We start from the raw sequence: 22,708 nt of genomic DNA on the forward strand, positions 1-22,708 counted from the left end.
CACCGAGAGCTCTATGAAGGCCCGAAAACTGATTTGCCAAGTTCAGGACTGACTTAGATAGAGCAGAAGCAAGCAAAGCAAAGAATAATCGTGATAAAAAGCCAAATTTTCCAGGTATAGACATCTGTCGGTGAACGAATGCAAGACTGGTCTAATCATATCTCTTGGGGCGCAATCGGACTGGGGACTACTTGTCGCCAGTCCCACCCCCACTGAAATTACATCAGGTTCTTGTCATGTATCTGCCATGTATAATCCTACAGCGACAATGATGGCTGTATTCAATATCATGGACCAATATCTCATTCAGATATTGTCAATACTTCCAGCGACAATCTCTTCGTAACGCCTGTCGTCCAATTGTTGCGTCAAGCGAGTAGTTCTTGTCCCTTTTGTCAGCAAAGTCGATTGGTTGCTTAGGGACACACGCGATAACACCAATGCTTGAAAGTGATCATCAAAGATCTCGTTGAGCTTCGCCACCATTTCAATTAAGTGGCTATATTTGCATGTCCTCAGTTTAGCGATCTGACCTTTGTAAACGAATAGGGCGTTTGCAGCTTTCTCTTTGCTATGGAACCATGTAGCTAATGGATGGCCAACCTCGACTCCAAAGTCCAGTAGGCGAACATGAATGTGACGTTACCGGGGGCTTTCCCATCAGTCCCCGTCATCCATCATCGTCCATGGCTAGTGACTAATCATACACCAGACGAAAGATGATCTACAAAAGGATTTCATTCTCCGTATCAGAGTTGAACATACAAAAACGCGATTCTCAGGTATGCAAACTTTGCGCCGTCGAATTCACCAGATCTTGTGAGTACGGCGTTGTGACTCATGTTTCGTTATGCGCGACTTGCATTCAATTGCTAGCACCGCTTGTCAGAAGGGCCCTTAGAAGCTTACGGCAGACCGAACCTGTGGTCGAAGCCCCGTCACTTATTACGCAACGGCTATCTTGTGTCGGGCGACATCCAAGCAGTCCTGCATGGTAAGACACTTGGATATATAAACATATCGATAATTCTGTCAATTCACTTCTTGAACAAATGGAAATCCTGCCAGATGGAACTGGCACATTCTTCTCCGTACCAGGTATTGACCAGGCTAGTGGAAATTGAAAGCCATCTATCCACGAAGCCCTGAACGACAACTAGAGATGCTGACGTTGCAGTGGGATCAAATAATCGTCCGTCTTCCTAGGTATATTGATGGGAATAGTACGAAAGAAATGCCGAATACCACTTCGTAGTTGGGTCGATCGTTGCTAATGGGAGGCTATTTATTTGGCGCGCATTCAGCTCATGCCAGAGATCAAAATCCTCTTGCTACAGCGATTGAGAGCAACTTGATTCGGCTGTCCTGAGGCCAGATTAGGATCTTGACACAATCGTTTTATATATGTCCAGTAGCATCCCAGGCCGCTGCATGTTCTTTCATATTTGGACTGGCTAGGCGTATAAAAATGGGCACCCTGAACCATTTTCACATCCGTCAAGCCCCAGGCAATGGCACTTGGCTAAGCTGCGTTGGTAATGCATATGATCAATCTAGGGCCTTGATAGGCAGTCGCCATTGTCAGCCCAAAACATGCAGTCAGGGGTTTGGCTCGATGTTAATGGATATGTGAGTGAGGGCGTATTCAATTCCCACGTATTCATAACAGTTAAAACTAAGGATGTCAGTATTGCCAGATGAGTCCATAGCATTGATCACCGGATGACGGCTAATCCAAAAGATTTACACACCGGGTTCATCTCGTCATTGTGACATCAAGATCAACTTATATTCAAGTCTTGCGTACTGAGGTCAGTCGCTCTTCATCGTCCGCTCTAGCCGTCGTTAAGAATGTATTTGTCATTTCAACGCCACGAGAGAAGCACCGCACAATATATTCTTCCTGCCAGAAGCATAGCATGGGTGGTAGCTGGGGCACACAATGCTGACACAGAACATTGTATCGTGTGATATGAGACTTCTGAAATGGCATTCATATTTCTCGCTTGTGTTCCAAAACAGAAAGACGTGCCCGGTCCGATTGTCGATTTTAAAGGACACATCAATGCACCCTACATATGCTCAAAAGCCGCGCCGTCGGTACCTAGCTAAGGCCCCTTAGGCAAGTCTTCGGGCTGACAAGTACCCCGGTATAAGGGCTCAGAATGGCTGTGATGGTCAACATTGCATTAAGCTACAAATTGCCGCTATTCTTGCCCCTTGAAAGCATTTCTTTATGTCATAACGCAACTCAGCTAGCACTCATGTTGTTGAGTAGAATTGAATTTCCAACTTTGAAGACACACCACATCCAGCATTCATATGATTGGGACAGCTGAATACTCCGCTAACTAGAGTTAATAACAGGAGACCTGGCCGTCCAACCTCAAATCAATGGCCAGTCCCCAGACAACGAATACCCAAGAAGTGCACCAACGCGGTACGTTGCGAAGGGAGCTACCCACTGCTACACCCATGCTTGCGTTTAGCCCAACATTGTTGCACGATTGTGAGGATGCAGACTTTAGTCACTCTTATACTAAGGTCATCCTTTTTCGGATGTTGAGACTGCAATCATGCTCCACGAAGCTGTATATAAAGATGATTTGAGACAACGGTCATCCAGCGTCACCGCTTACTTTTTCATGTATAATACACCAAAAGAGAGAAATCCAGACACGGACAGCTCTATCCCAGCCAGTTGGCCTTTTGTCACTCACCATGCCCACTGATAACAGAGTTGCGAATCCCAGATTTAAACTCGGACGCGACCAGTACACGCATCGGTCTTTAAGAATCCAGAGGGTGCACCCACGGCCCATAGATTGCCGCAGAGGCAACATCTCTCTAGTCCAATAGGCCGTAAGATATACCTGAGATCTTGTCTGCTCATATTTGACTGATCCTTGCAGTACTTCAAATCTTCCACCGAGGCTAGGTCCGCCCGTAGTCTCCTACTATTTAGTCCGCGTCAGTTTGATAAAGTGACGTTTCCGGATTCAAAAATCAGGGCGCTCTCTTCTCTGAATCTGGACTCCCATCTCGGTCCGGCCAGCAGGAAGGGAACTAGGTCTTCCAATCAGTTCATATTATCTAGTAAACCATAACATAAAGACCTAACATACTAATACTCCTGAATCCTCATAAATTCCCCTCAGATCACATCAATACTCGAGGGAAAACACCTAAGGAATGTTTGAGGCTTTAAAAGAGATACTTTTACTGACATAGTCTGCATTGAGGGGCAACGTAGGAAATGTTAGCTCCAAGTACTGCTAAATTGCCCAGGCGTTCATCTGGCTTGATCCCTGTCAGCTGAATGTGACGGAGCCTCCTTTCACATTTCGCTGCAAGACGGCAATCAAAGACCTTAGCTAACATACAGAGATACTACGAGGCCTTAAGCTCCAACGCTCATGGCTCCTTCTCACCCCCTAATATACGGAGATTGTGGAAGGATGGCAGAGAAACATAAACATTCCAACTGACTCTGCATCCACCCATAACCAAAATTGCAAACGTCAACACTAACGAGCAGGACTCAGTCTCAATGATGGGGCACTGGGAGGTGCGCGTAGCCCGCAAGCATTGATGATCACAGAACATTTGGCTCCACAGGAATGACATCTGTCTTGGACATAGAGACTCTAATATATACCCCGAATCTCGCAGCCTCCAGAACAACGAATATTCGCAGTGCCCACAATCTCCAGCTGAAACCACCTTAACCCAAACCGTTTTTGGTATTTAAACCCCATCAAAACAATGGGACTTCCTCTCCAGCGCCAAATTCGGCGGTGGCCGCTGCGGTCAACCCATGGTTTAGGACTGACTTCGAAAGACATATGCAAGTGGGAACCTTGAACACCTTGACTGCTTGTGTCTGCTCCCGCCGTCTCATGAGACGCGGCCCTAAGCCATCCATGTTTTCTTTTAGTAACGCCAGGAATACCCCAGAAGAAACGAAGACGAGAATTTAGGATGTGAATAAGTTACCTTTAACCATCCTCGCCGCAAGGATGGATTATTAGATGATAGCAACAATGTCGCCCTTGTCTCTCACAAAGCATCCAAGTCAGAGACAACCTAGAAAAACATTATCCCGCGACTCAGTTTCATACCCACCACTGCTTCTAGGACTGGTGAAGCCGCGATCTCGCCCATCGCAACCGTCTACATTTCATTTGGGTGGAGCTTACACCTTAAAGGCTCTTGATTATAGCGCCTTCAACCCTTCGCCGAAGCCATCTTAGCCCAGAGCATCTTACCATTTAGCTCACATCTACTCCCAAAATGGGTAGTTCCTTGCGAACGGGCAATGTGTGTTAGTATTGGCTGTCTGTATCAAGCTTCATACCAGCCGACCAAGGTCTCTCACCAATAGTGGGTGGCCAACTATCACAGCAAGTCACAACGACAATGCCGGGGAGACGTGTATTCTATCATCGAGCAACCCAAATACTCGAGCAATAATACCAGCGGACGTTTTGAGGTTTCAGAGGGACGTCTTTCCAGACATTTGAGTCCACAGGCAACATCGGCATCGTCTGGGGGTGGTGAATTGAAAACCGCAATACCAATCGACCGTCAGCTGGAACTGGGAGGCTGATTTGGCCTGTCCTCATCATCTCTTTGGTACTCTAACATCCTTTTATACGTCCATGAGAATCTACACTCACACCTACGCCAGAACCTCCGCTACGTCCTTTTCACACCCTCTCCCTCCTCCACCTCCTGACCCGCCCCATCACAAGCCCCCATCCAAACACTCCCCCAACCAGACCAATCCACCACCCAACCAACACCATATCACACATCTGCAGCCCGATAAAGTACTTATTCGAGTACCGCGCCACAAACCCCGTTGCCCAAGCCCACCCCGCAATCAGCACCGCCAGCCACGGACTTATCCCAACCCACCTCCATCCCGTTCCCCGAACCCATGCCACCCCAAGCGCCCTCGTCAACGCCAGCTTTAGCAACGGGTAGACCCCAAAGACCATGTACAGCACCAACTCGGCATGGAAGAAGAGGATCCGGAAGCGGTGCTCGTTCGCCCAGAATCCCTGTGCAAACGTCCACCAAATGGCACCATACCCTTCTTCCTTAATGACGGCCATCAACGACGGGCCCTCGGGGCAAAACACCCTCCACAATGCTTCCCAATATACCTCCCCACCATTGACCATCCTCCAATACGCAATCCCCACGGCAACGAGATGCGCAACCCTAGCATGGACATACTCCGCGGCTCCAAGCATCCATACAACCATCACAACAGCCGCAACAACCTTACCCTTCTCCTCCCTCCTCACCATCTCTCTCTCACCCTTTCTCCTATTCTCAAACCTCACCAGCACCTCCCCCGCCATCATGCCCAACAAATCTCCCACCACCTTCCCCCATCCACCCCATCCCTTCTCAACCTCCTCTTTCAAAAAGATATCCGGACTCCCAACCGCCATCTTCACCCCCGCCACCACCCCCCCAAACCCACCCACCACACTCCCCTTGACCACCATCCTCCGAACATGATTCACCAACACCGCAAACACCACAACGCCCGCCCTCCCCTCCGCAAGAAACCTCTCCAGCGCCGTGCACTTCCGTCCCCACTCCACCCTCGGCACACCACAGCCATACACCCCCCTCCAAAGAGCTCGGTCCACAGCCCGCGGGAGTATCAGCCACGTCGCGATGCGAAGCTGGGCGAGGGGTGTCGTCGCCGCAAGGGGGACCTGCGCCAACACACTCGGACACCCCGTCTCGACCGCCTTCACCTCATCTACCTTCTCCCGAGTCAAGGGCTCCTTCTCATCCATCGGAACCGAACCACCCAGAAAAGTCTTGGTCATTGATATGGTTGGTGGCCGGACAAGCCAGGCTCTTCGTCGGGACAAACCTGGCGCTGTTCCCGAACGAGGCCGCGAGAACTAAACGGCCTTCAGCAAGAAGACGATGAAAAATCTTGATGAGAGTGACAGATGGAAAGATCGATGATAGTGGGATGTTGAACAGATAAAACCCACGACATGAGCAGCGCATATGCGCGTGGAAGAGATGACGAAGTGAAGTCAGCTCATGCAGGGGGAAGTTGAGGTTAGTAGTGTCCCCACATTTCCGTCGTTGGCGCCGGGGCGGGATAAAGTTCGGCTGCCGCCGCCGACTGCATGTCCAGGGCCGGGTTCACCAAGTTCTACACCCTCACGGAAGACACGCGCGAAAAAAAACTTGCAAATATTTCATTGTTTAAGACTCAAAAACACACTTCTTTCAAAGGATACTGTGATCCATTCGTTGCTGTCCTCGCGGTGCTGTCACTACACCCAACCATTAACGCCGTCTTGTTGGGCGTCACGCACCCGTGGTGACGCCCCTAAGCCTAAACCCCATCTATTCATGCCTCATTAAGACCACCCGCATCATGATCAACCTTCTCGGAATCATAGAAATACGCTTTTCCAGGCCTTACCAGTTGGGTATCTGTGTCCCGCGATGCCATAAACCCAAAAAGGAAGCTCCTCAGGAGCTGTTAAAATACAGTGGGCTATCGACCCCTTAAAGGCCTAACCAGGCCCTGCCGTCCACTACGGAAGCGGCATTGTTCTGTCCTCAACGACACTGGAAAACAGCTCCGCAAACGACCGGCCTCTTCAGCCAGCACGGTTCCTAAGACTGCTAGTCCTACTGAAGCCCGGCAGCCACTTTCGCTTGTTCAATGGCGCCCCTCCACTGGCATTGTTGCTCGTAGGGGTCGTCTCGCCAGAAGCTGATCCCTTAGACACAGGCGTGAGAGTCGTGTGGTGAGGAGCAGGTGTCGTTGGTGTCATCGGAGGTCGATCGTGGATCGGCGCGCCCTCGTCAACGCTCACCGCGCGGCCTTGCCTGGGGTTACGCATAATCGGAGGTGGAGTCGCGCTGGTTCTTTCGCCGTCCGCCAAATTACCGCGCTGTACCCACGACGGAACACCCATCGGGGCTGCCGATGCTGATTGAGGAACCTCGTCAACCTCGACCATCGGAAGCGCCGATCCTCCACCAATTGAACGACGGAAGAAGTTCAGCCTATGCCCCCGCGGTGTTGACCCAGATGCAGGTGGATAATGGTTGTCTTTCGACCGCGAGGCAGCCTTCGACTCTGATTGTTGGGGGGTGTGAGCCCCGGACTGGGATACTTGGAGCGTCTGCGCATCAACACTGCTGTTACGTCGCGATCCGCTACGAGAGGGCGACTTCCGAAGCTTGCCGTGGACGGGCGAATCCCTCGAAGTAGGCCCAGTCTTCGCGCCCAGACTGGACCGCCTGTTAGGAGCGGGCGGAGGATGGACGGCATCTGGGAACAAGGCTTCTTGAGCGGACATGAGGTCCTCGACTGGGTTAGTAGCCTGCTGTGCGAGCCGGGGAACACTATAGGTCCCCCCAGACGACCCGAACATGGTTTGCGGCGCCCATCCTCCTCCAGAGGGAGGGAAGTTGAAGAGGTCGGGAGAATCGTTCCGATCGTATCCTTTGGGTTCCTTGCCCTGCTGCAGCCAAATGTCGAGACTCGAGTCTAGTGAATGGACGGATTCGCTGTCGGATTCCCAGTCAGGTCCCCTGCGAGAGACGGTGCTCTCACCTGCAGACCTGGGGCGGGAGATCAACGGCGGGCGGGTATCAAAGGCGCTGCTGAGAGCGGCACTGACAGGTCCATTCCCGAATGCGGACACCAGCGGTGACTCGAAGACCGGGGCGCCTCCCATGTGGTCGGCATCATCGCCCCTAGACGTGCCATCCGAAACAGAAGGGTAGCTGCTCTGCCCCGAGACGTTGCGTTGACGCGATAACGTGTCGTTGGAATTCTTAAAGCGGCGCAGTGTCGACGTTGAGATTGTATCAGGTGTCGGCGGGAGGGTATGCTCGCTAGACCTGGCCATGGGATCGTCCGTCACGACTCTACGCATAGTCTCACGCTTCGCGTCCTTAACATACTTGTGCGTTTGGCCTCGGTTGGCAAACGAGAAATGCTCCTGGGTGGGAGATTTGTCCAAGCATGATGGATCGAGTCTCGCCAACTTTTGCAGAGGCGACGAGTGGCCGATTATGTCGTGGATGGACTGGAACTGGCCGGGACCCGGTACCCGGCTGAGAGAGCTAGACCGACTGGATCTGTCTGGCCTCATCGGCGCCATGGCTACGGGTCTGTGGAGTTGGGTGAGGTCACCACCAAGAGAAAGCTTGCGTGGCTCAGAGTGGAGTGAGGTACCATCCATCGTGGGTGGCTCCTCCGGGTCCGCCACGATGGTCTCGTCCTGGTCCTCCCGCTCTCCGTAGACGCTTGTAAAGGAGCTTTCGCTGAGAACGCTGAGACTCGGGCTCGTCAGGCTGTTCATCCGACGACCATCGTTATCCTCCACGCCCTCTGTCGTGATGCGTGGTAAGCTGAGTATGCTGCCGCGGGAACTAAGATAGACCTTTCGCAAGTTCTCCGTATTTTCAGTGCGATCCGACATGAAGCTGGGCATACGGTTAAGTGCCTTGGCGTCCTCCTCAAGCTGAGCCAAGTCTGCAATCTTCGGCTTGGGTGTAGGCCCATTAAGTCTCGACTCGATATCGTTCGGCGGAGGATAACCAGCAGCATCGACCTGTCGCACCATCTCGCGCTCTTGCAACAGTGTTTCGACCTGTGCCTCGAGAGCCACAATCATTTGAACGGCCTCTTGGACGGCCTTGTCTCTTTTCTCCAGCTCATCGAGTAACTTGTCGTTCACGTCATCAACCTGCGCCTTTTCTACTTCGAGGGCTTCGATTCGATCTTCTAGAACGCTTTGCCTCTCTCGTCGGTGGAAGAGCTCGAGCTTTAAGTCAAAGTTTTGTTTGTGCAGCGTAGAAACAGTCTGTGTAAATTGGTGTTAGTCAAGTCATGTGGCAGAGAGAGGCCAACTCACAGCCTCCATCTCTTTCAGGCCGAATCCCTTCTTCTTTGCCGAGTCAGGGTTTCCTCCGCTTGACCTCGGTCGATCGACAGAGCTTCCCTTCGCAGGCGAACTCTGATTTCTAGCGGGGAGCTCCATGGAAGCGCTCATCTCTGGGGTTGACTCTAAAGCAGATAACCGTTCTGTCTCCTCCCTCCTCTTTTGGAGCTTCTCCTGCAAGTAGCTGGAAGCCGCGCTTTGCCTGCCAGACTCTGAACCTCGATCTCTCGATAGCACCGAAGATGGCCGTGAACTGGTGGATGGGGCGCAGGATGCGTGGTGGAATCTGTGTGAAGGATGGCCACTCGACGGTCGTGGCGAAGATGCGAGGTGTGAAGTCGAGCTATGAGCACTTAAGGGGGTGCGTCGGGTTGCGCCGGTACTTGTACTCGACCTGGAAGCCGCACGGGGATAGGTGGGAGAGGGATGCGACCTCTCGCGTTCGCGCGATTGTGTTTGGATCTCCATTTTGTCGGCGAAAAAGCAATGAGAAGTTCAGCTCCGCGATCCGATTGCCCACAGATACGTTGAAGCACGGTTTCTTCTAGGATGCGCAATACGGGACGATTCTTGGACGAAGGATCAAGCCGGCATTCGGATTGAGGTGTTGGACGCCCAAATTGGTCGATAGTCAATGGCGATAATTAGGTTGATGCCTGCTTGGAGGTGCAGAAGCGCGGATGGCAGCTGCGTGTGCTAGCGTGGCTCGAGCCGGTGAGGGTGGCCAGAGACTTGGATAGGAGACGAATCCTTGAATTAAGGCGCCGACGAGGATCGAACGGCAGACGCCGACTCGTGGTGGTGGATGCGCTTTGAAGGTATATCTGCGGCTGTTATTGCGAAACAACAGGCCAGAACCTGGTATTCTGCAGTGGTGGACTAACTACGCAACTGGTGATCGCGGCAAGTGGTGGGCGTGCCGCAGCAGGTGCGAAGCTAAATCTCTGCGCGCGGTTTGAAAGCACCGAGGAGACGTTTAAACACGAGGGTTGCGTTGCGTCGGATGGCTCGCCATGGACCGATGGAAACGTGAGAGCAAGGCAGTCGACTGAACTTTGGGATCGGGCGGTTTTCAGGACGTTGGATCGGCAGTTGGGGTCAGCGTTGAGCAGCGGTGGTTGGTGTATCCCGCTACGGGGTTTCGGTGGTGGCAGCACAGGAATGTCTCAATTGACGACGGGTGTGATGGTGGGATGTCTCGGATGGCGGAGAAACGGCTGGGGACTGCGCGAACTGGCAAATGAGGCTGGAAAAGCAGAGAAAAGAATGCTGGGTATCTGGAAGTGCAAATGCAGGATACGCGGTTGTTAGCAAGTGCCGGTCCGGGTGTCGCGTGCTTGATATTGTCGTTGGAGTCGCGCTCGGTGGCGGTCAAGACGGACAATATTGATGTTGATGTTGCGGTGACAGTCGTCGGCGGCGTCGTCTAAGAAACGACAAGCTCGACAGGGCCTTCTCGTGGTCGACTCCGTTGAAAGCTGGGCCTCGCTTCGACGGGACCCTTGGACCCCGGGAAATCGGACGGCGAGTGGTCGAATGGTGGCCAGGGCTGTCGCGGGGTTCGTCCAATTGAGGCCAGGCGATGGGATAAGATGGGAGGGATTCGTCAGAGTAGCGCGGCGACAGTCAGCGGCGCAAATGCGAAGGTGAGTCTGACGACAGCGACTGGCGAGAGAAAAGAAGGAGGATGACGAGAATGACAGAGGAGCAAGAAACACATTTCTCAGGGTCGCCAGTCGGAAAGAGACGACGGGAGTCAAGCAAGGACGAGAGGGCAAGCGACGTCTCATGCAGCGAGACAGAAGTGACGAGGGTTCGGCAAGGCGCAGGCAAGGAGCAGGGGTCGCGGGGGTGAAGGCTCCTCTTCTTACTCCTGACCCATGCCTGTGAAGCCTGGCGGAGGCGAGTACTAGCAAAAAAGGGCGGCCAATCGAAGGTTTGTCGCAAGAGTGTGATGGGGCCCAGTTAAGCTGCGAATGCGATGGGAAGCGGACGACAGGCCGGCCGGGGAGGGAGACTGTCACTGCAGGTGGGAACTGTGATGTGTGATGCGAAGCTGGCAGGGATTGCAGTGGGGGGATGTCGGGAGATTTTAGAAAGCCCACTTGATGTTGGTGATGTTGGTTGGTTGGAGGAAGGCAGCTGGCAGAGCTGGCAAAATGTGCAATGGAAAGAACGTTGGAGATGTGTGACGAAAGCAAAGGAAGGTCCAGGTTTGAGGTCGCGCCTGCCAGGCAGGTCCAGGCAGGCCGAGGAAAGGAAAGAGTGGCCAAAGGAAGGAAAGAGCAGAGCAGCAGCAGCAGTTGCGCTAAGAAGCTAAGCAGGAGCTATCAGAAAGCAGGAGCAGTTCGTTGTTGTTGCTTCTTTCCGTCCGGCGACGCGTCTCTTCGTCCCTTGTTGCTTTCTTTCCCGTTCCTTTGCTGCCAGAGCTCCAAAAGCCATACAAGCCAGGCCAACTCAATCGAAGGAACCAACCAACGCGCCAGCCAAAGCACCCTCAAAAAGATCCCGCCAACCCGGTGCGCCTCACTCTGGGTGTGTGGTGCTTGGCCGCCCTCAAAGCGCCAGCCAGGCCTGAGGTCCAAGGCCAGGCACAGGCACAGAAACAGGAACAGGAATAGCAGTGGAGGGGAGATTGCCGGCGCGAGGTCGTCGCTGTTAGTGCCCCCGGCTGACACCCGTCAGTCGCTAGTCGTCCTCTAGCGGGTGGCTCTGGAGGACAACAGCTCACTAATGGCCTGTTGAGATGCAGCGATAAACCTAGGGAATTCATCATTTTCCATGATTACTGCGCAGTGGCTGGTGTCAATTGGTGTTGGCGATCCCCTTCTTGCAACGCAATAAACTCGGTCACTGTTGGAGGTTCAAGGTGCTGGAGCTTGGACAGCTTGTTCGTCCCGTCTGCCCACAGACACTGGAGGGTCCCTCAGGGCAGGTGGCCCGCCTGTCAAGATCCTTGGTTCCCTCAGGTGGTCGTCGCTATGACACTGGGCAACACTGTCAATCTTGCATTTCTTTGCGGCGCAGATGAAATTGGATGCTCCAAATCTGCAAATATCGACCGTGGAAGCTTAAACAGAGCTCGGGCATTTCTTTCCCATCGCTCTTTCCTTATTCTCCAGCCAGGCGTTGCGCTAACATTTAGTACACTCGACCAGCAGGAAGGCCCAAGCTTCCCCTCCCTTACCCGTAGCTTCCCATCCTGCAGCTGCACAAAACATATCCATTAGCCAAGGCAGCTAGCTCACTTATGCAAGGGATTATGCAGTCATCCATCAACCCACCGCGGGCGCCATCCAATTGCTCCGAGCTGTCATCCCTGCTTTTGCTTCTTTTCTCCTGCATCTTCCTCGCGACACACATCCAATGGCACACCGTTCCAGCGTGACGGGAGCAAGGTCTGCCCCGGTTTCCGGCTGCAACCCAACTCTGCCGCGCACCCTTTGAGGGCGCCGTCACACCCGCAAAAGGGGTCGAAGCTGAGGGAGGTCTTTTTCGACAGACCAAGCCGACATTCGGTGCCATCCAGAGGCGAGGCGTTGCTTTTCTCGCGGGAAGAGAGGCTGGCGTTGAAGACATGTCCCAGAAACGAACAAATTGTCGTACGAACTCGTCGCACACTACGCCCGTACGCGACGACATCCCTTCGCCCAACATCATCGCAATCGACACCGAGTCGCAATCGCCTCCTCGTCCATCACCGTCATAGCGCACGAAATCTCCGTCTGCCACTACCCGGAGGTGGTGGTCGCATTGGTACCTGATATTGGCCACCATCGACTCCCAATCGAGACGGACGCGATATTAGCCCGCGGGCTACCGCTAGCACAACGGGATTTTCTGCACCATTGCGATTCGCCATTTCCTACGACCAAGAGAGCCGCAGCCTTTTTGACTCGGCGCCGTCGCCGTCTTCCCCGTCGCTGCCGCCTAGCTGCTCATGAGTCTCCCCTAACCTCGCGCCGCCGAACCCTCGACTCCATCTCATCGCAGCCCAACGGACGCGTGGAACGATTCATCCTCGCAGTCGCAAAGCCACCCGTCGTGTCTCTGACTGCGTGTTCCAGAAATCACATCATGTCTCAATCCTGAACACCCACCGCTGAGAACATCTCGCTTCCAACTGACTTCAGCCCCAAGAGCAAACGCCAGCGGCCATCGTCCAGAAGCCGGAAGTCCCCGCCGCGGCCGTACCTCGAGGCCACCACCACAGCCCAGATAGCGTCCCCGGAATCTGGTTAACGTTCCGCTGGTGGAGTGGGTCTTTCCAACTCTGCCCAAGGTCCCCGGTTTTCCCTGTTTTCTTAGAAGCAAGTGCCGCCAAGCAGGACTCTTCTCTCGATGAGTCTGACCCGGGCATAGCATTGTCAATCGCCTACGCAATAGAAGCCCCGTTGGATTGGGTTTCTACCCTATGCGACCTCCTGTTTCGTCATGACTCGGATGTCGTGTGACGGACAAACGCACACAGCCAGCCGGCGCTCCCGCTGCGTCGCCTACTGCGTAATCTGGCTGGCGCCGTGGGGGCGGCCCGCGATGTGACTGAAGCCAAGCCGCCCGCCCGTTACCTGCAGAGCCGGTTGAGGGCACTTATGCAGTGTCCAGTGAGACTCGGGGCGGTCTGGCCATAATTTCGAACTGTTGGGCAGCTTCTGTAGTTCGTAGCGCTACAGTCGTTTGCGCCGATACGTCGTCAGAAGCACCGTCGACATCTTGATGCCGAGGATGTTATTAGGAGGGGAACTGCGGTTTTGGCCGAACGGACAAGAACTTCGGCGCGCAAGATCACTCAACCTGAAGCGCCGTCGGCGGCCAGCCTCTCAACATCCCTGTAACATGCAACTCTACCGGGATACGCGAACGCGACAACGTGTACCCCTTCAATTTACCTGCGTGGTGACAACGACTCAGACGTTTGTCACGGGGGCGCGTTTTTAAGACAAACGGCGAAAACAGGCGGCAGACGTTTGCACTCGCAATGCCGGGCGTTGATCTGGACGATGACGCCTGGGTGGGTGGCTCTCGGCGGAGCTCGCTCATGCAAGCACTTAACGTCCGTCAAGGATATCGTCACTGTTTGCCGTTACCCTCATCCATGGGCAAGGGACTCGGTCTTGAACGCATGGCCCGAGCTTTTCGGCAGTGCGAAGCCGGTTTCCTCATGCTCCATCGTTGTGCATCACAGTGGCATTGCCTGGGACAGGCTGAGGAGCTGAATTGCTATTGACACAATTGATTATCACGCCGGAACACCGGCATCTATACGAAGGGCAGAACGACACGGCTAGCATACTCCCCTCCCAAGTGCACCACATGTCGGCCTCGGTTCAGGGTATGATCAAGCCCAAAGTTGTTCACCGCGAAGCTCTTTCCACTGACAACGACCCTCACTCCTTCTCCCGCCTCGAACTCAACGCCGAGGGCCCAGATCCCAATGTCTAACCTCACCACCTCTCCGGGCGTAATCTTCTCCTCCTTCTCATGCGGATGGTACGGCCAGTGAGGGTGCATACTCTTGCTCTCGTCGATGGCCCGATGCGACGCCCTCAAGATGCCCACAGGCCCCTTGTAAAGCACAACCTCCGTCTCCTCCTCTGGCTTGAACTCCTCAAAGCTCTTGATCGGAATACCCTTCCACGGGATGTTGAGGTTCTTCATCTGCGTCCCATCCTTGTCCAGCTTCTGTATCATGACATACACATCCATATCATCGTGATCAGGACATGACATGAACAGCACCGCCTTGGGCAAGCCCATCACCCGCGTCGTCTCAGTAAACGTAAACGTAAACCCAATACTCTCCCCATCCGCCGACGCGTAGCCCACACTTGTAGACTCACTCGGCGCCTCCGCCAACAACTTCCCTTCCGCTCCGAAGAACATCTCCCTGTACTCCGTCCTCTTCGGCGGGAACTCCTCCTCCACAATGTCCTCAATCGCCTGCGGCACCTTATTTCCAAACCGCAACAGCGCCATCCTGCACTTCGGCGTTCCCTTCCACCCGTTCTCCTCCCCCTTCAAGAAACAATCAAAAAACGCAAACAACTCCTCCTTCGCCTTCTCGTTCCCCCAGAGGTCGTACCACTCCTGCCACGGGTGCCACCTCAACCACTTATCCTCGCTCTCCACCTCCATCCACGCCCGGATCGCGCCCATCCCGTGCATCGTGTTCGTCCACGTCCCCGTGATATACGTCGGCACATTGATCCTCTTCATATCCGGCCTCTTATCGTTCCACCACGCGTTCGCAAGCGGCCGCTCCTTGAACATCTCCCGGAAGCTCTCCAGCCCGCCGCGGCCCTTGAGCATATGCTGCACAATCAGCCGGTCAAACAGGTCCCCCGCGTAAATCCCCCCGCGCGCGAACTGCTCGCGGTACAAGTCCCCGCAGCCCTCCCACGGCGCGATGGCCGCGAGCGACGGCGGCCGCAGCGCGGCGATGAACCACTGCGCGATCGCGAGATGCGAGTTGCCCGCGAGCCCCACCTTGCCCGAGCACCACGGCATTGCGGCCACGGCTTCGACCGCGTCGTACCCGTCCTCGGCCTCCTGCGTGCCCATGATGGCCATCACGCCGCCGGAGTCGAAGGCGCCGCGCGAGTCGACATTGACGATGGCGTACCCGCGCGGCACCCAGTCCGCGGGGTCGGGGGCCTCGAACTTTTCCAGCCCGGAGAGCGTGCCGGCGGGGATGCCGAGGGACCAGGGCGTCATGTAGGAGAGGGAGGCGAGGCCGTTGAAGGACTTGCCGAAGGGAGACCAGCAGATCAGCGCGGGGACTTTGGAGGTGGAGTTGGAGGTGGGAGGGCGGAGGACGTCGGCGTAGAGGGTTGTGCCGTCGCGGACTGTGATGGCGACGTCGCGCTCGACGAGGATGGGCGAGGGGAGGGGGCGGGCGGATGGGTGTGGGTGTTTCCAGCCTGCCGGGAGGGTTTCGGTGCGCGGGTTGAGGCCGGTGTAGCCATCGCGGCCTGGGATCGGGGCCTCGAGAGGCTCGATGGGGACGGGGACCCCGCGGAAGGTTGTTGATGTCATTGGAGGGGTGGAATGTCTGCTTGTGAAGTGTCTGCTCAGGAGGAATCAAGAGACGGAGGAGGTGGGTGTCAGGGGGAGATTTGCGTGTGGCGAGGGATTGTACATTGTGTTTTTGGTGTCTCTTTATGAAAAGAGTTTGTATCTGGAGAAAAGGACGATACCCCACGATCTCACGAGCCGCGAATCTCATCCGGGACGAAGATCCGGAAGTCAATTGATGACCTGCCTTCGTCGAGCGGGATGCGATATCAGATCCGGGGCCGCGGGTGGGTTGGGACCCACCAACTCCCGAACCGACACTTACACGCACCAAAACCGCTTCCGAGCCGACACTTTCCGTGCCGACAACATAGCTGCTGTCCCTCTCCCCCACCACTTCCGTGCCGGACCGAGCAGACGACACGCAGGGCCTGGCGGAAATGTCCCGAAGATGTGTTTCCTCGGGAGAATTAGTGATGTAAGTTTCGAAGGTGGCGTGGTTATCCAGATATTGCGGAAGAGTTGCTGAGGCTGAAAGTTGTCCAACAGTCAACCGCGAGAGAGTGTCGAGTATAAACACATCTCACGAACCTCGTCCAAGCTTTCTGGCGTCTTCATCAATCCAACAGATCAAACCAGTCAGAAGTTTAAAGGAGAGCAGGACTGAAGAATTACAACAGCCTTTCACACAGACAATTAACCCCGCAACCCCTACTGCGCCCAAGATGGTCGTTGCAACAGATTACAACTCCCCCGCCGCGGCCGCAACCATCACGGTCCCGGCACCCAAAAAGCCAGAGGCATCATCATCCTCCGCAGCCCCCATCGTCCCCAAGCCCGCCGGGCCCAACAAGCTCTTCGCCAAAGAAGGCGTCACGTACGGCGACTTCCGCGATGACCTCGTCCGCGACGGCTACGTCGTCGTCAAAGGCGCCATCCCCCGCGAACGCGCAGACAAGTACGCCGACGACATGATGTCCTACCTCGAGAACTTGTAAGTTCCTCCCCTCCCATCCCGTCACCCACTACCTTCCCCCCGCTAACCACCCCCACCAGCGCCGGCGGCCTCGGCTTCGACCGCAAAGACCCCTCCACCATCAAAGAAGCCAACCTGCCCATCATCACCGAGAAGGGCATGTGCCTCGGCTACGGCATCGCGCACGAGTCCTTCACCTGGGCCGTCCGCCAGGAGCCCGGGCTCGTCTCCGCCTTCGAGCGCGTCTACGACACGCCCGACCTCATCGTCTCCTTCGACGCCGTCAACATGGCCTTCCCCAACCGCGCCGACGTGCAGCCCAACAAGCCCTGGCCGCACCAGGACCAGGACCCGCAGAAGCCGGGCTTCCGCTGCCTGCAGGGGCTGGTCAACCTGCTGCCCAACGGCCCGCGCGACGGCGGGCTGATTGTGTGCAAGGGCGCGCACCGCCTGTCGGAGGAGTTCCACGAGGCGTTCAAGGACGAGAAGGACAAGATCTGGGCGTGGACGAAGGAGTGGTACGGGTTTACGGATGCGGGGATGAAGTGGCTTGAGGAGAGGGGGTGCGTGTGGGAGAAGATTGATGCGGAGCCGGGGGATTTGTTGCTCTGGGACAGCCGCACGCCGCACTACAATTTGAGTCCCGAGGGGGAGCGGCCGCGGTTCTGTGTGTATACGTGTTATATGCCGGTGGCGGACGCGAGCCAGGAGGATTTGGTAAGGAAGAAAGGCGCGTTTGAGAGCTTGCAGAGCACGACGCACTGGCCGAATGCGATGCACGTGGGCGGGATTCCGGTGAAGAGGGGCGGGGAGCCGTGTCCGTATAACACGGGCCAACCGAGGGAGGTGCCGAGGTTGAGTGAGAGGGGATTCAAGCTGACGGGGATTCCGTATATCCAGGGGGCGCCGATTGAGGCGAGGGACACGTTTGGAGCTTAGAGAGTTGGAGGTTTTGGCTTGAGAGTGTGCTTAGAATATCCTATATCAGACTGTGAGTTGCATTCTTACTGTCGTTAAAACTGAATTGAATAACGAATCCATATTCCGATTATGTGTCAGGAGAAGCTGTAGTCCAGGCAAAGAACAGATGTTGGGAATCATGTATGATTCAGCAAAGCCCTGCAGATCAAATAGGCAATCCCAAATACATCTTTCTAGATGAGCAGAGATCTTCGTACTCCGCCTCGAGGACATTAGCTATCGTGATGCACTGCTGTCTGGCATCATCCACCAGTTCTTTGGCCTTGTTGGTCTTGGATGCACGAGGTTACTATGTCTGGGCTGCGTCTGCTGTGGCCTCAGAAAGATGACTCAGTATGGATGTGAGAGATGTTCAGTAGCGGGAGGTAATGTGTGTATTCCAGGCGTTGGCGCGGAAACGAGGATTTAAACCCTGCAATAGCGATGCTGCGATGGCTGAGGATGATATGTGGATGGGAAGCTTTTAGTGTTCGAATCTTTGTTCCCATCCAACTTTCTTCTTCGCATTTTCTAGCCATCTAGGAAACACAATTGGTAAGCTACAGAATACAGAGCAAAACAGCAAATTCACTTACTTTTCGATTCCACTGATTGGGCCACCTATCATTCTCTCTATGTTCTTTTGCCTTTCGTCCAACTTTGCCATCCTCTCAACTCTCCACGTCGGCCTCTCCGGGTTCTTTAAATTCCATCAGTCCCCCGTCGTCGATGCCATTGCTCGTTTGATTTGTTCCTCCAGCAATGCGCCATAGGTGGCTCTCATCAGCCCTCTGGAACTCCGACTCGCATGAGAGGGTGCTTGAACCCATTCCTTCCAAGGGCTGCGCCCTCATCTCGGTCTTGAATGGTATCTGGTCAAGCGGGGCGTCTTCTTGCTTGACCGACGTTTGGAGATGTTGCACAGGCCTGCTGTCTGTTTGTTACGACCCGTTATGCATGGATAACAGTTAACCGCGACCCACTCGGGCGTCGGGCGGCTAGGACAGGACATTTGTACTCTGCAGGATCACGGGAACAACAGGGACTCACTCAGGAACGGAAGAACTATGGTATAGGTCACGTGATGATAAGGAATGAGCATAGATAAGGGACCCACAATGAGCGCTCAGTGGAGACTAGAATGAGCGCTCATCCCACTCTAGAATGAGCGCTCATAGTGACAAGGGGCACAGCGCTCATGAACAAGCAGAACTGTTCATATAAGACTTATATATATAGTATGACCCTGAGCCTGGCTCATGGTCAGACTTCCATAGCTCTTCAGCAATCAACTTAGTATTCATCCTCAGGATACTCTCAGCTTACCTTCACTGCGAATTACTTGTTGAATCTAAGACTGATCACCTTAGCCTCTGAAGATCTGATCTACTGTTAGCCTACGACCTATGACCCAGACCACGACCAAGTGTACTGTTATTACGTCTCAATCTCCAGCTTCTGTTAGCAGACCCTACTGTCGGATAGCTGACCGTAACACTGTTATACTAGGTTTACTTTGATTGCTAACGGATGTCGTTAGCTTTTCTTAGGCTTCAAATTACCTATGTTATAGATACCCATAGGTACCTACCTAAATGAGTTGGGTTATAGGTACACCTAGAATATAGGTATATAGGTTTGCTAGGTATATAGGTGGAAATAAAGCTAGGTATAGTGTTACGACCCGACAGGCATGACACGTTGGAACAGCCCCGCCTGGCATCTCGGCGGCTAACGCAGAACATATGTAAGCAGTAACACAGGTGTAACCAGGAACCATCGGGAAAGGAAGAACTATGGTACAGGTCACGTGACTTCGGGAACAGCACGGATACAGGGCAACGATGGATATGTTGGATATGTCCGCTATCCCAGCTATCCATGGATATGTTGGATAGCACGGATATCCTACATAGCCACCACAAGAGATACTGTGCAGAACTTGTATATAGTATGACCTGAGCCTGGCTCATGGTCAGACTTCCATAGCTCTTCAGCAATCAACTTAGTATTCATCCTCACGGATACTCTCAGCTTACCTTCACTGCGAATTACTTGTTGAGCCTAAGACTGATCACCTTAGCCTCTGACGACCGATCTACTACCAGCCTACGACCTACTACCGAGACCACGACCTCAGTGTACTGTTATAACGTGTCAATCCCCAGCTTCTGTTAGCAGACCCTACTGTCGGATAGCTGACCGTAACATATAGGTTAAAACTATATGTTACGGTCAGCTATCCGACAGTAGGGTCTGCTAACAGAAGCTGGGGATTGAGACGTAATAACAGTACACTTGGTCGTGGTCTGGGTCATAGGTCGTAGGCTAACAATAGATCAGATCTTCAGAGGCTAAGGTGATCAGTCTTAGACTCAACAAGTAATTCGCAGTGAAGGTAAGCTGAGAGTATCCTGAGGATGAATACTAAGTTGATTGCTGAAGAGCTATGGAAGTCTGACCATGAGCCAGGCTCAGGGTCATACTATATATATAAGTCTTATATGAACAGTTCTGCTTGTTCATGAGCGCTGTGCCCCTTGTCACTATGAGCGCTCATTCTAGAGTGGGATGAGCGCTCATTCTAGTCTCCACTGAGCGCTCATTGTGGGTCCCTTATCTATGCTCATTCCTTATCATCACGTGACCTATACCATAGTTCTTCCGTTCCTGAGTGAGTCCCTGTTGTTCCCGTGATCCTGCAGAGTACAAATGTCCTGTCCTAGCCGCCCGACGCCCGAGTGGGTCGCGGTTAACTGTTATCCATGCATAACGGGTCGTAACACTTTACTTATACTTATAGGTTATAGGTAGTGAAGTCTAATAGTAAAGTACTTAGTAGGTAGATAGTTAACTTAACTTATAATAATCTACTTATAATAATTAAGTAAGTTATATTGAAATTTTATGCTTATCTTTTATCTATTATTACTATATTTATTTCCTATATAAAGTAAAGACTAGTTTTCTTATTAAAGCTATTTTATTTTTAGTATTCTACTATTCTCCTTAAGCTATAATTATTAAGTATATCTTTAAGTTTTCTCTTAGAAGGAGAAATATACTTCTATTATAAAGTAATAGCTATATTTTTATTATAATTATTATCTATAGAATTATATAGGATATTCCTAGAGGTAGATTCCTATAAACTGTTATTCTTAATAGAGGTATTAGTATAGTTATTAACCTTAAGAGTATTATCCTCTTAGTCTAAATCCTCTAGGATAGTATTCTTAAGGTTGCTATTCTAAAAAAATAGTATCCTTTTAATTGCTTATTGTTACGACCGCTGCAGTTGGTCACTGTAGGCTCGTAACTATATAGTGCAGAACAGGGGACAATGACAACGGATTTGTCATTATCGAAGCTTTTGCTTTGTGCCACAGTTGGTTGCCCTGACCCGCTCGTAACACTTATCTATTAGTTAAGGTCTTTTAGGATAGTATTTTAGAAGGTTATATCCTAAAGGTTTATAGCCTAAAAGTTAATACTCTACTAGTCTAAATCCTTTAGGATAGTATTACTTATATTACTATCCTAAAGGATAATATTCTTATAGTTATACTTAATAAGGTAATATCCTCTTCTAAAGAGTTTCTTATAGCTTTAATAAGAGAAAGGTTTTTAAAATCTATCCCCTTTAAACTAAAAACACTTTTAATAGTATTATTAATATAAAGATTTCTTATAATACTAAGTAAGAGTTTTAGATAGAGGGTATCTCTAGCTAAATTAGAATTAATACTAACTATAGCTTATAACCCTTCTAGAAAAAGCTTAGAAGCTCTATATAATTAAGTGAAATATTATTTACTCTATCTTAGATTTTTGTAAGGGTCTAGGACAAGGTCGATGCCATTGGTCTAGCCTACTACTACGAGTACAATAAATCTTCTTGAAGAACAGGAAACAGAACCGTATCCTCCCTATTTCCTGGGCATTCTTATAACCTTGCCATTGACCTTGTCGATATTCCTGGAACCTTCTAGCAAATGCGCCATTGGATTTTGGTGGGTCCAATGAGTCGTGGCTGAGGGTCTTGCCGAAGGCCGAACACCGGTCCATAGACCGTGACAATTTTAATAAGACTAAAGAGTTTAACTTAGTTTATATCTTTTCTAGTACTAACTACCTTAATAATATCTTAAATCTATTTATAAACTAAAATACTCTATAAGTATTAGTAGGTCTAAGTTAAGTTGCTAATTATATATCTTAGTAGATTCTTAATTTAAGCTTAAGTTATATTAAAAATTCTAACCTATATTAGCTTAACTTTTACATAAGTTAATACTAATATACCTAATTACTTTATATACTAAAAAGAGGCTCTTAAAGTCTTAAAGTATAGCCTTCTTAAGGTTAGCATTCTAAAACTACTATAAAATATAGATAAGAAGGATTTCCTTATTTATAAGAAAGTTTTAAGCTAAGAGGAGCTGTACTCTAAATTAAGTAACACCTTTAGTTTTAAAAACTTCTTTAGTTCTGATAAGAAAGTAATAGAAAGCAGACAGCTTATTATATAAACCTTCTAAAGTGTTCAGCTGGTTTAAGTAGAATATCAGGAAGCTATATATTATCTTTACCTAAATAATATATTAGTATTAAAAAGCTGTAAATAAAAAAGAGAAACTGCATATATATTTCTGCACTACTTTATCTAGGATCACTTATTATATTAGCAACAGCTTTAGCTTTAAAATTAGCTAGTAAAATTATATTAATTATTATTATATTTATTACTCTACTCTGGAGGTTATAGTTAATATTATATATTCTGATATCTAAATCCTTAGTG

General features: G+C 51.8%; 3 protein-coding genes across 3 annotated transcripts; 1 reads left to right on the forward strand and 2 right to left on the reverse strand.

The window, feature by feature from the left end:
* Window positions 1-6,653: 6,653 nt before the first annotated feature.
* On the reverse strand, window positions 6,654-9,065 carry CGGC5_v010241 (uncharacterized protein; the record flags this gene model as incomplete). The annotated part of the gene is made up of 2 exons (XM_032021296.1): window positions 6,654-8,876; window positions 8,928-9,065. 2 exons carry the CDS (start codon window positions 9,063-9,065, stop codon window positions 6,654-6,656), a joined length of 2,361 nt encoding a protein of 786 aa, XP_031881873.1.
* Window positions 9,066-14,213: 5,148 nt separating this feature from the next.
* On the reverse strand, window positions 14,214-15,989 carry cocE-13 (Cocaine esterase; the record flags this gene model as incomplete). The annotated part of the gene is made up of 1 exon (XM_032021298.1): window positions 14,214-15,989. One exon carries the CDS (start codon window positions 15,987-15,989, stop codon window positions 14,214-14,216), a length of 1,776 nt encoding a protein of 591 aa, XP_031881867.1.
* A 704-nt stretch (window positions 15,990-16,693) lies between these two features.
* On the forward strand, window positions 16,694-17,883 carry CGGC5_v010243 (putative phytanoyl-CoA dioxygenase; the record flags this gene model as incomplete). The annotated part of the gene is made up of 2 exons (XM_032021300.1): window positions 16,694-16,962; window positions 17,025-17,883. The coding sequence occupies 2 exons, from the start codon at window positions 16,694-16,696 to the stop codon at window positions 17,881-17,883; spliced, it is 1,128 nt and encodes a 375-aa protein (XP_031881774.1).
* Between the last annotated feature and the right edge of the window lie 4,825 nt (window positions 17,884-22,708).

This window comes from Colletotrichum fructicola (assembly GCF_000319635.2).
Source record: "Colletotrichum fructicola Nara gc5 chromosome Unknown KSG_Nara_v1_contig05, whole genome shotgun sequence".
NCBI lineage: Eukaryota > Fungi > Ascomycota > Sordariomycetes > Glomerellales > Glomerellaceae > Colletotrichum > Colletotrichum fructicola.